The 14,197-nt window shown below is 36.1% G+C and overlaps 1 protein-coding gene across 5 annotated transcripts in view; it reads right to left on the reverse strand.

The window, feature by feature from the left end:
• The window catches only part of LOC106883648 (uncharacterized), a 654,180-nt gene that overhangs the window by 130,995 nt on the left and 508,988 nt on the right, over window positions 1–14,197 (reverse strand). For all 5 annotated transcript variants that reach the window (XM_014934744.3, XM_089351157.1, XM_089351155.1 and 2 more), the window contains one exon: window positions 2,089–2,205. In XM_014934744.3, the coding sequence (XP_014790230.3) occupies window positions 2,089–2,205 (117 nt within the window). The remainder of the gene's footprint in view (window positions 1–2,088; window positions 2,206–14,197) is intronic.

The raw sequence follows: 14,197 nt of genomic DNA on the forward strand, positions 1-14,197 counted from the left end.
AGTGCAACCACATCAATGTGGTGGAGCTGGATGCCATGTTGAAGGGACTGAACCTGGCCCTGAGGTGGGGGCTGTGTACCATCGAGATCCGGACTGATTCAGCCACTGTACTTAGAGGGGTGGGATCAGTGGTCACTGGCGAGCAGAAGGTGCAAACCAAAGAGGGCGCAAAGATGCTAATAAAACTCTGTTTGGGAATTCTGGGCGAGCTAGCTGCTGAGTTTGACCTGAGGCTGAGTGTGGTTTTTGTGCTCTCTGAGAGGAATAAAGTGGACGTCCTGACCAGAGTAAAGAAAGCCTGGTTGCAGGTGCCAGAAGATCTGGAGCAAGGAGTGGCTGCAGTGTGTTGACTGAGTGACTCGGAGCTGAGAAGATTACATACCATGCATCACATGGGGGTGGACAGTACCCTGTTCCTAGCCAGGAATGTTGACTCTGACGTAACCAGATAGAGTGTGCAAAGATTAGTTGGGAGCTGTGATAGGTGCCAGTCCATTGACCCCGCTCCGGGCATGCATGAGGCAGGAAGCATTCCAGTGGAACACAACTGGAAATGACTGGCAGTGGACATGACACACTACCAGCAGGGGACATACCTCTTGATGGTCGACTGCAGACTGGGGCAGTTGGCCATGTGGAGGGAGATGAAGACGAGGACCACGGAGGAAATCACAAGAATATTAAATGAGATATTCCTAGAATGAGGCCTCATGTAGGAGCTACTTGTGGGCAATGGCACTGCATTTCGCTTGAAAGTGCTGGGGGAAATTCTCAGCAAATGGCATGTTTGCTGTTTCTTTAGGGCAGCATACTGGCCAAGTGGCAATGGGGTTGTGGAGACGCATCATCGCAGGGGACACATCTCACCCGTTTGAGGCTGTTTTTTGACCAGGTTGAGACAGGCTGAGGAGTCAGTGCCACACAAGGCAATATTCAAGTATGAGTGGAGACATCCACATACCACATTGCTGTAACCTGCAGAAGAGAAAGAGCATGCCTTTGTACAGGTTGGGGAAGAAGTCTAGGTTAACCCACCAAATGCATGGTGCACATCACAATGGAGAAAGGGGGACAATAACCTTTGTAAATTTGAGGAACAATGTGTCTACAGATGGCATGCCACATCATGTTTTGGATGTGCACAGGATCATCACTGTGATGGAGCATGGAGCTATCAGTAATGGATAAGAGGATAAAGCCGGCAGCAACATGCCAGGAACTGAGGCCAGTCCTGAAGTCCCACGGTGGTTGCAGATGGAGCAGTGCTCTCCTCACTGGTTGGCTGATTATGCGATAAGTTAAGGCATTTGGTCAGGGTTGAGGAAAGGGTGTGGGCAGATTGGTTGAATGATCTTCAGATTAGGGTGTGTGTGGTGCTATGGGCCAGGCTGTGTTGTAGGGAAGGACCAGAAGTGAGGGAGTATGCATGTCCTGTTGGAAGTGGGGCCTCTGGGTCCCACCAGAAGGGCTGTAGTGGGTATGCAGGGTCAGCGAGGCACAAGCAGCCAGTTGGCGGTGGACAGTGCATGCGAGCAGATGCGTTAGATGGTGTGGTGGCAGATGGAGCACATGGATGTTGTGAATGAACCTTCCAGATCAAGACAGAACATGTGGACTTGGTGAGCGATCCTTTCCATACCGACAGGTAAGACTACAGCAATTCTCTCTTTGCTTCCGTTTTTTTCCTCCTTCACATCACATTAAACAGATTGGTTAATGACAGATAGTAAAGAGCAGAACTAAAACACAGTATTTAGCTTTGTCCCTCTTTCTTCTGACAAAATATCCTGTCAAGATTAACTTAAAGTTTTCTGTAATTTATAAAATCCTTTTCTTAACAAGTAAGTAAAGCTTTGTCTTAACATACTTTACAAGTTTCTTGAACATCTTTTATATGTTTATGTATCAACAGCCTAAACAATAACAAGACCAGCAACACTGCTAACAATGACATCAATATCAATAACATACAAGGTTTTGTAGCAAATACAGAAAATATAAGAATCTGAGTTGCTGATGGCAGTAACATTTGAGAGGGTAAATAGGGTTTGCAAGAATTACAAAAAAATAATAAATAAATGCTCTTGCCTGTAAACTGCTGGTGATATCATCCAGTAGATTGCTCCCCTGAGACCCCTCTGAAGAATTTAGTCTTAAAGCTGATGGAGAGTGTGTTGTTGGTGTAAAACTCATATAACTTTCATACTGTGAAATGAATCATGAAATGAGAAAGAATAAACATTAAATGTTAAAATTAGTTAAAAGTTATCTTGTTGAACAAACTGAAGCTTCAGACTTTCTTATAATAAAGTTTATAAAGTTACAAGAGCAATGGAAACATTAATAGACATATATACACAGAGTTAAGTTTTATAATGATTCATTTGTACATCTTCAAGTATGTGTACATGTGTATGTGCATATGTATGTGTGGTGAATGTGTGAAATGTATATGGTATTATTTGTCTTAGTCAGAAAAAGATGCTTAAACTTTTGTTTTAAATATAGTAACATATGTATAGTGATAACAATAAGGAAATGGAAAACAGTTTAAACATCAGGGAAAATATATAAAGCCAGTTTTTACATTAGTCTATAATAGTTTGACAACAAACATATGTAAGCAGAAATTCATTGAGATTATTTAACATTTTATAACAATAAACATATGGATAGGTAGATCCTTTTATACATAAAAGTAATAACAAAAGAATCCACTTCTTCAATTTTCAATGTTGAAGCACTACTGTTGAAAGTTCATCATACCTGCAGTTGATACATCCAATAAAATTTGAAAACAAAATATTATTGACTTAATATTTGAGCAGTAAGCTGAAAAATAAATACAATATCTTTGAAATGATTTTTAAAATATCCAATATCCTAATATACTGGAATATTATAAAATGCACAAAATAGTTTGTCAAGAACAAAAAAAAAAAAAAAAAAATTGCTTTGACCTCAGAAAAGGTTAAGTTCTATTAGTAAGATAACAGCAAGTACATCTTCTTTCTCCAATCCTGCATCAATGATCGTCCAATGAAAACAATACATATTTAACAGAGAACATTGTCCACACGTTACTGACTCTTATATGACCTCTAGTATTTTCAGATTTCTATTTTCAGCCAGATGAGATATAGGTTTCTTTCTTAATCTCGATTTCAACTGCCTACAAGTGGTAGCCATACTCTCTCTCTCTCTCTCCCTCTCTCTCTCCAGAGTATTGATTTCTTCCTCATTTCAATATAATTATCTCTTAATTCTGCATAAGGATGTAGTTAACAAAGTGAAATTTTAAGGTTTTCCCATTTATTTACAAGCTAGAAAGCTTGTTTGCAAGTAATCTAGGAAAAGCAGCCACTTGTAAAGAATTAACCAGTGACTAAGGAAATTTAATTTTAAGAGAAGATAATATGCCAGATACTCTGGAATAATAAGATCAGGTTCACTTGTAGTTTGAGGCTAAATTTTAACTTTGATTAATACTCTTTGTTCAATCAGAATCTTCAATTATTTTAAACCATTCCATGACTGTATTCTGTAGCAACCTACAGTTGTTTTGGTTATTTTAACTGCTCTATATCCGTATTCTCTCGTAATTGGCAGTTTTTTTTTTTTTTTTAATACACAAAGCTAGTTTTTTTTCTCTCCAGGTAACTAAACTTTGAAAATATCTTCTTTCACACTCTTTCTAAATGTAGATTAAATAAATATCTTAAATTTGTCTTTGAGCACCAATCATCTCTTTGCAAGATTCTTTTTGTGATAAAGATCATTAATAATTCATTACTTGTTATTAGGCATGCTCCACCTTTTTTCTGATGTTTTTTTTTTCTACTTTATATAATTTATCCAAGTTAATAAAGATGCTATGATTTGTGGTGGAATAATGTTTTCATAACTGGATGCTCTTCTTGTTGCAAACAAATCAAACATAACATAGGTGTGAAGTCTTTTGTTTTGCAAGTTAGGCAAACTGAAGGAAGCAGAACTACAATGGTAATTGTTAAAATTTGTAAGTATAACCATATGATAAGCAGTCACAACAATCATTTAATTTTATAGCTATTGTGCCTTTGCACAATAATATATATAAAATAATATATATATATATCAGATCATCCCATAAGTTCTGTCCGATTTTACCTTTAATTTACAATTGAATGAAATTTAATAGTATTTTAGAATGTCTAATGGAATTAAAAAAATATTTTTATGCATTTGCATACATTTAAACTAATTAAATATTATTTTACAGAATAATAGAATTAAAATTTCTTTGATTAAAACCCTTTCTAACATGGAAGTATTCAAAGAGCATTTGAGGCACATAATGCTTTATGAGTACAAAAAGGAAACTCTGCAGCTGAAGCGATTTGAAACATACACCCAGTTTATGGGAAAGAATGCTTGAAGGAAAGAACTTGCAGAAGATGGCTTGCAAAATTCAAAAGTGGAGATTTCAGCCTTGAAGATGAAGATCGAACAGGACGTCCAGTTGAGTTTGATGATAAGCTCCTTGAGGTATTACTTGAAGAAAATCCTGCATTATCAGTTGAAGAATTGGCAATAAAGCTTAGTGCAAACCATACAACTGTTCATTGTCATCTTCAACAACTTGGAAAGGTTCCTAAACTTGGAAATTGGGTGCCTCATGAATTGTTCAAAAGCAACCGCAAATCCCGAGTTGACATCTGCTCTTCTCTCCATTCTTGTGAACTCATTTCACCCTTTTTGGATAGACTTGTGACTGGTGAAGAAAAATGGTTCTTCTATTGAAATGTAAAATGTAGTAAACAGCGGCTTGGTAAAAGGGAAAAAGCTCAACCACAACCGAGAAGGGAACTTCATGGGAAAAAGATTCTTCTCTCTATCTGGTGGGATTGCAAAGGAGTAATTCACTTTGAATTGTTACCACCTAATGCAACAATCAATGCTCAAGTCTACTGTCAGCAATTAGAGTGTTTGAATCAAGCTTTGAAGAAAAAAAGACCCACTTTAGAGAATTGAAAAAGAGTGATGTTTCATCAGGACACTGCAAAGATCACATCACAGAAGATTGAAGAGCTTGGTTGGGAAAAAATTCCTCATCCACCTTAATCTCCCAAATTTGCTGCTCCTTCAGACTACCATTTGTTTCGTAGTTTACAGAATCATTTGGGGGACATAACTTTCACAAGCCAGGAGAAGGTTGAAACTGACATTTCAGAGTTCTTCGCTTTGAAACCAAAAGAGTTTTACATTGATGGAATTAAAAAGCTTGTAAATAGATGGAAGGAAGTCATAGATAATCAGGGAAAGTATATTGATGATTAAATTTCAATTAAATATAACATTTGATCACTTGTTTTCTTTATTCAAAATTCGGACAGAACTTATGGAATGACCTGATAAATATATATATATATAAATGTAAGATCCAGGGGTCAAGGTGTAGGAAGAAAGTTAGCTTCAAACAATCTGTAGTAAATATATAAAAACAACTTTCAGGGACAATAGTGGTTTATTGAGGTGGAAGGTTATGAATATTTTTCATATTGAAGTACGTTAAACTGAAAAAAGTTCTTTTTATATTCCACAGTTGGCGACCAGGGTTGCTGGGCATGCAGGAGTTACAGGAGTTACAGAATGGAGTAGATAAGATCTGGGCTACATATGTTTCATAGTGAGCGGAATCTCAGAAGTGGTAAGTATCCAGGCAAACTGCATTAACATGTACCTCTTTGTGGCAATGTAAACTTTCATTTAATCAAGATATCCTTGGCCTGAAGAGTAGCCTATGGTATACACCTCACCTGGATATTTACTACTTCTGAGGACCTACTCGCTATGAAACATATGTAGCCTGGATCATATCTACTTCATTCCATAACTCTTGTATATATATATATATATATATATATATATATATACATACACACACACACATAATGTGTGTGGTGTGTATATATACATACACACACACACACACACACACACACACACATATATATATTGATTTAAAGCCAGATAATCATTGTATAACTCAGTAAATAACCTAATGCTTTTGATGTTAAACCATGTCTGGTGCTTTTAAATGTGTTAAATATTGTACCAGAAAAGCAGAATGTTTTCTGCCTCTGGAAGACTAAGGAAGAAAAGAGAGGAAGAAAAAAGTAATTTCAATTTTAACCATTGTCCATGAAAATAGTGACATATATATATGTATAGATGGATAAGCGTATATGTGTGTATACTTTAAGATTATACGTATATTTGTGAGTGTGTATAAGTGTCTATATGATTGTGTGTGGTTGTATATATGTATAAGTAGGTTATATTAGCATATATGTATCTAAGACGTTGTGTCCATTCACCATTAGACAGTGGTGAGAGGGAGAAACGCACACACACACACATATATATACATGTGTATCTATCTATCTATCTCTCTCTCTCTCTCTATATATATATATGTGTGTGTGTGTGTGTGTATACAACCTTCAACAAAATAAGTCATGTATACAACTTGAACAGACACATACCAGTATATAAACACACATTCACATGAACATACATATGTACACACACAAAGACCCATCTACACACTTACCTAAATACTCACGTACGTACATAAGTACATACATACATACATACATACATACATATATACATATACACATACATACGTACATATATATCATGAACTAACTGTTACTTTCTCAGATGCAGCACAGAATTTTATCAGTGATCAGGTCGCGGTCTCAAAGTGACGAAAATATTTTGGCAAATTAAATTTAAACGTTGAGGTGAATCTAACAGTTTTTGTGTGTTTTTAAATTCCATGCTGCAATTGTTATATATATATATATATGTGTGTGCAGGAGTGGCTGTGTGGTAAGTAGCTTGCTTACCAACCACATGGTTCCGGGTTCAGTCCCACTGTGTGGCACCTTGGGCAAGTGTCATCTACTATAGCCTCGGGCCGACCAAAGCCTTGTGAGTGGATTTGGTAGACGAAACTGAAAGAAGCCCGTCGTATATATATATATATATATATATATATATATATATATATATATATATATATATATATATGTGTGTGTGTTTGTGTGTCTGTGTTTGTCCCCCCCACCATCGCTTGACAACTGATGCTGGTGTGCTTACATCCCTGTAACTTAGCATTTCGGCAAAAGAGACCAATAGAATAAGTACTGGGCTTACAAAGAATAAGTCCTTGGGTCGATTTGCTCGACTAAAGGCGGTGCTCCAGCATGGCCTCAGTCAAATGACTGAAACAAGTAAAAGAGTAAAGAGTAAAGAGTATATATATACCACAACAACAACAACCAAGCCACCACCACCACCATCATCATCATTTGTTCATACTCATTTTTTCTTGCTTGCATGGGTTTGCCAAGTATCCTCTACCGTAGCATCTCACCATTTGTTGCAGACTTTTGCCATCTCCTTTGTGTGATTCATAGTTTCTTCTCATGTCTTCCTTAGTCTTCCTCTTCTGCAAATGATGTAACACACATACACATTCATACACACACACACACACACACACTCCTTACACTGTAATGACAACATAACACTGAGTGAGAGGCAGAAAACATTCTGCTTTTCTGGTACAATATTTAACACATTTAAAAGCACCAGACATGGTTTAACATCAAAAATATTAGGTTATTTACTGAGTTATACAATGATTTTCTGGCTTTAAATCAATATTTTTCAAATGGATTAGGAATCATTTACTTTTGGGATTTACTAATTAATTTTTATAGCTTTTGTCATCTGTCTATCCAAACTGAACAAGAACTAGCAATTTGGATATGCCAGGGATGTACCATGATTGGCATGATCCTGAAGTATGTATACTGTTAGGTCAGAGCAGATACAGCAGATGAGACAGAGTGAAGAAACACTGTGTCTATGGTCTCATACTTGAAGTGAGTCTTTGTTACTGTTGTCTAGCTCCAGATCATCTCTGGTGGGGCAGGCTCATGTTCAAAGATGATCCAGCCATGACTACCCAACTTTTTATGGATACAGTGCACCCAAGGCCACATTACTCAATGCAATATTTTTCTCCTAAAGATGGCTGAGTTTGCTTTTAGGGATATTTGGCTGCTGTTTTTTAGCTAGTAGAAGGACTATCTAGAGTAGAGATTCCTGTTTTACTCGGTTGGACCCTCATAGCCATTCAATATTCAAAAAAATTCAATAATATTTTTATAATTAAATATTATTAGGAATTGTGTAAAAATCTTTTTAAAATGTCTTGTATATTGAAGAAGTATAACCAATTTCTTGCACATAAACTTCAACAAAATCTCATGTCATCCCCCAAAGGTCATATGGAGCCCAGTTGAAGACCACTGGTCTAGAGGCCCCAGTAAATTAGCCAGATGCCTCTTTTGGATATTGTACAGAATGTTTTAGTGTATGGAGTAGAAGCAACATCTTAGGCAGCAACAACACTCTCATATGACGTGTACTTGGAGAAAAAGAGAGAGAAGGGGGAATAATTGTTCCAAGTGTCTTTTCTGCATTTTCTGGTCTTGAAGAGTAATGTTATAGAAATGGGATCACCATGAAAGATCATCTGAAATTATGAGGCCAAGTATTTGTAGAGAATTTAATGGTTTAGCTTGTGTTGTTGGTAATGTGGTGGAATTGTTTCTTCGATGTGTTTTAGTTCTGTTGAAAGTAACTACTGGAAGATATGTTTATTGAGGTAGTCAAAGTCTTGTATGTAGTGTCTAGGTTGGATTGTATAATGGGATGTGCAGGAAGTGTGGTGTTGGAAGTCTTAACAGGAATGTCGGTAATATTTCAAAAGAAATATGAGGGTGGTACACCAGAGCTGACAGAATGTAGGACAAAGAGAATTATTTCCAGCATTCAGATACAAGAGATGAGAGACAACATAAGATGCCATTGGAAAGCAACTTTGTAAGAAAATCCTTATACTGGATATAGTTGAAGTATAAACAGTTGTCAAGGAAAATAAGATTGTTTGGGCTAAAATTCTCAAAAGCAAGAGATGTAGGAAACCAAATATCTGGTATATATGGCTCTATGAGAACTATATTGATAGTTGTTAAGGAGAGGGAAAGCTACTCAAAGAGATAAAAGGAAGTTCATGACTATGTACATCAGCTTTGAAATGTTGGAAATGAGGGTGATGGACCAATAGTTGTCAGGGTTAGAAAGATTGCTTCATTTTGAGGATTAAATGTGTCTTTCAATAGTTTGAGACTAATGAGGGAAATCAAAGTTTATTGAGGATTGAAACTGTCTTAGGGACACATTGTTTGGTGTGGGTGGAGATAAAACATAGTGGAAAGTGTTATTTCAACTATGAAATTAAAATGATGATGTATTTTATCTGGCAAAACCACATATACACCCATTTATTTTACACATAATCACTAATGGGATAGTAGATGAGTGTTTTACTTTAAAAAGTTTAGAGTTGTGAAGTCATGGGGCTGAAACAGAACATTGCTCACAGCTCTCTCTCTTTTACTTGTTTCAGTCATTTGACTGTGGCCATGCTGGAGCACCACCTTTAGTTGAGCAAATTGACCCCAGGACTTATTCGTTGTAAGCCTAGTACTTATTCTATCGGGGACGTAAACACACCAGCATCAGTTGTCAAGCGATGTTGGGGGGACAAACACAGACACACAAACACACATATATATATACATATACATATATACGATGGGCTTCTTTCAGTTTCCGTCTACCAAATCCACTCACAAGGCTTTGGTTGGCCTGAGGCTATAGTAGAAGACACTTGCCCAAGGTGCCACGCAGTGGGACTGAACCCGGAACCATGTGGTTGGTAAGCAAGCTACTTACCACACAGAAATTTTAACTGATCCAATTAACTAATACTTTAGCATTCAGATTACTCTGTCAAATGGAATGCTTATTTATTCACACTGTTTTGAATTCATCCTGCATTATCTTGTTGCCTTGAGATTTCAATTATGTGACTGTTTATTTTTGTAGGGTAGGTGTGAGAGGCTGGATCAGGCCAGTTTGAACATAAAACAGGTAAATATTTTGTTCGAATATGATCAGCTTAAATGTTAAAGGGTTAAGGAATTTATCTATTTAATATGGATAATCTTTGTTAATCTCAAAGAGTATTTATTGGGGAATTGACGAAATTTTGTCAGTTGTTCTGACCAAGATTGTTTGAATGATAATTTTTGTTCTAGAGTGAAACTTTTCACCACTTACTTCTCTCAAGATTTGTTATTAATTTGTCAATATACAGTTTGTTGTCATAGTTCAGATATATGTAGCACAGATATATCTCCCCTACTAATGGTAAACTTCTGTTTTAGTGCTTATTATGTATATTTAATTCATGAAGGCTTGAGATAAATCTACAAGTATTACATTGTTAGTGGAGGTTTACAAATCATACCCACATGTTTTGTTGAAAAAATTTTCTTAATAAAAATATAATCTTAGAAATACTTTTTGACAGAAATAATAAAATTTTCTAAAAATTCCATTACATGCATCAGATGAAAGCATTAACTCAGGGACCTTATGGTAAATATCTTAGATTTCATGATTAGCTATTTACTTTTCTATTTGATAGAAATGCTGTTGCAAAAATATATTTCATGTTAAATAAACACTCAGTATCTATCATCACAACTTCAACATACATTTTCCCTTGTTAAGCAACCCCCCCCCCACAAAAAAAACCAAAGCCAAAAAAAAAAAACAAACACTATTTTTCCTTCTCATGTTATGACCAGTGATGAATGCAGATGTTAGAAAGTTCAAATCCTGTTGAGTTTACTTTCTTTTCAGAACACCAGTACCAGGACCAACAAAATAATTTACTAAAATTGAGTTGATTCTATGCATTGTATGTATATGCTTGCACAACAATACACACTATATTCAGCATGTGTCATTGCAGGGGTAAATGGAATATATATATATATATATATATATATATAATGAATAGATAGGGATAAAGTATCCAGGTGAGTATCATTTGAATACTCAGTTATAATCCAGATTATGGCTAACTGTATCAAGCTGTAAGGAGTATCTAGGATTACTTAAGATAAGCAATCCTAATGTAAATCCTGAATTCATTTTGCAGGATAATAAATATTTTACCAAGTGTATGTCCAAGACAATTACAGTGAATACGGAGATTAGTATGTCTGCATATTTTTTTATTTCTACAGTCAATTGTACAACATATTTGATTTAAATGTGCCTGATACATGTTCCTGCTGCATAGACATTTTGAAATTGCATTTGCATCCTCTTACTTTTGACTGGTTATTAGTCTATGCAACTTTATTTAAAGCTCATCCACTGACATGGTTTGAAGCGAACTAAGTGTATGTAATTTTAGCTAGTATTATATTTGGTAAGTGACACTATAAGAGATACTGTCTGGGGAGGAATACCACAGTTAATTAGGCTATTACTGATACAGCTACTTTAAGTATGAGTACTGTTGGTAATATGGAATTCAGTGCAACCTGTTGCATGATTGAACTGTCAATAACAAAATTGGTACCCCCACTAGGCTTGCCTGGTGAGGAGGGTTGCTAAAAACCCAACAGGACTAAAAACAAGACCTGTCAAAAGGACAGATGAACCTAGTGTAGGTTTAATAACTAACTAGCAATAGCAAGGGTCCTCAGAAATTCTGGGTTTGTGTCTGGCATGCTGGAAGATCACTGGGAATGAGGTACTCCTCAGCTTTTGTTAAAGCATGTCTATAGGAGAATATATATAGAATACCAGATATGCAGGGAGTAGCATTGAATATTTTGGGTACCCTTTGTTTGCACTTGAAATCATGGCACGCCTACATTCCTAAGCCTGTGACCCATATTGGTAATGGATATCTTGCCCTGGCTTGTTTCTGGATCATGTTAGTAGGGTGCAGAGAGTCTGTGAGGTGTTCTGCAAGCCTTATTGGGCCTAAAAGTTTAGGTTGTGCAATTGTCTCAAATGCAAATCCAGGTGAAGTCAACTGCAGGTGTAATAGCCTTGTGTATGGTCATTGCATGGTCATTTTGCATGGGCAGTGGTCAGTGATGGTCTTCCTTGGTCACAAGTGGACAGCCATCATCATCATCATCATCATCATATGTGTACGTGTGTAAATACTGAGCATAATATTAATTAATGAGTGACAAAAGAACAGGAGTGTCAAAATCACTTTCATTAGCTTACAACTGTTTCTGCTGTAAGAATCATTGTACTCAGAGCTGAGTGCTCATGCAACATTTTATGGCTTCCTTGGAGCCATTTATATGAAATAAACGTTTATTGTGGAACCAGTGTGATTACATGACTCCTGTTCTTTTCTCATTCATTAATTGATATTATGCTCTGTACTCACCTGACACTTTATTCTAAAGTATAAGTATATTGATGTATAACAAGTGGTATTTAGTATTGCTATACCTAATTGAAATCGTAATATATATCATCCAGTCAGGCTGATTGCCCTGGTCAGCCTGACTACCTCTCTCCATCTCTCCTGATCTTCCATTAGTGTTTTTAGGTCTTCAACTTGGCATCCAACATCTTCTGCAAGCTGTTGTATATATGTCTTCCATGGTCTTCTAGCAGCTGTGGTACCATGATTTGGTATTCACAGCAACACTTTACTCACAAGTTCTTCTTTACTTCTCCAGCAGGGGCCAGCAAACCTCAATCTCCGCTCTTGGATGGTTGATGAGAAAGTTGGTACATTCCCATATAATCGTTATTTTGTTGGGTGCTCCCTCCAAGAGATGTTGAGCACTGCACGTAACATTCTGGTGTAGGTACCATCCGGCATGCACCTGAGTCTCTTGGTGAGAGTCCAAGTTGGAGATCCATATACAAGCACAGTTTCAACAACTGCTCTGAAGAACTGTCTCTTCAATTTATCTGGTAGGGTTGACTTCCATATTGTTTTAAGACCGTCTATAGCTGCCCATGCTTTAACAACACGAGATTCAATATCTTTTTCAGTGGACACGATATTGCTGCCTAGGTAAGCAAACATGTTGATATTTTCAAAGGGCTTCTGTTTGAGGTCATGATTTTGCCTATTGTGTTCAGGGTGATAAACTCTGTCTTCTTTTCATTCACATATAGTCCTATGTTAGCAGCAGCATTTTCCAGGAGATGGAGTAAATGTTCAGTATCTTTTGTGTTATCTGCTAAGAACACTATGTCATCAGCGTAATGTTTATATTTATACTTATATTTATACCTACATGATAGTTGAGATCAGATACATTATAATGTTTATATATAGGCATTCATGTGTGTATGTATGCATGACTGTATGTCTGTATGTATAAATGTATGTACATATGTATGAATGTTTTTTATTTTTATCATTTTTGTCAGCTTCATATATATATATATATATATATATATATATATACACGCACACATATATATCTATATATATATGTATATATTCTTTGTGCAAATGTATTACATTTACAATAATGATAAGGGAAAATGATTGGTGAATGTTATATAGGTTGGAAATAGTTATAATGTCTGGATTTTCGTGTATTTTCTATTTCATGTTGTCTTTCACTATTGCAACATTGGCAGCAGTTTTTAATATCCGAAAACCTAACTGATTCCTACAAAAAGGTCAATGAAAACATTATAATGTGTCTGATCTCAACTGTCATGTACATAAAAATATAAAAACAAAAGTTGAAGAAGAATGAAATAAAAGAAACAAAAAGCAAGAGAGAGAAAGATATATCCGTAGTCTGATCAATAAGTATCCGGACTGTTGCCATAGTAACGAAGCTAAAGCACTCAGAGTAAAACCACTTGGCACACATTGATCTTGAACTCTGCTGTGTATGTACACTAAGTTTTAACATTCTAGCACACTTCTGCTGTTTACAGTAGTGCTTGGAAAGAAGGTGTGTAGCATATGATCGTCACTTTGACCATGACAAAGAAAGTTAAGCAGAGAATCTGCATCAAATTCGGCCAAAAGATTGGCAATACCTGCTCAGTGGCCTATGCAAAGTTTTCAAAAAGTTTTCATCATTCTCAACACAATCAAGGCGATCTCATGCAACTGATACCCAAGTGTCTTTTTGATTAGCTGAAGGCAGTTTTGGTACAAACTTGGCAGATACATGTCTTATACCCAAATCTTCAGTGATAA

The sequence above is a fragment of the Octopus bimaculoides genome, chromosome 4, assembly GCF_046866305.1.
Source record: "Octopus bimaculoides isolate indiv1 chromosome 4, ASM4686630v1, whole genome shotgun sequence".
Classification (NCBI taxonomy): Eukaryota; Metazoa; Mollusca; class Cephalopoda; order Octopoda; family Octopodidae; genus Octopus; species Octopus bimaculoides.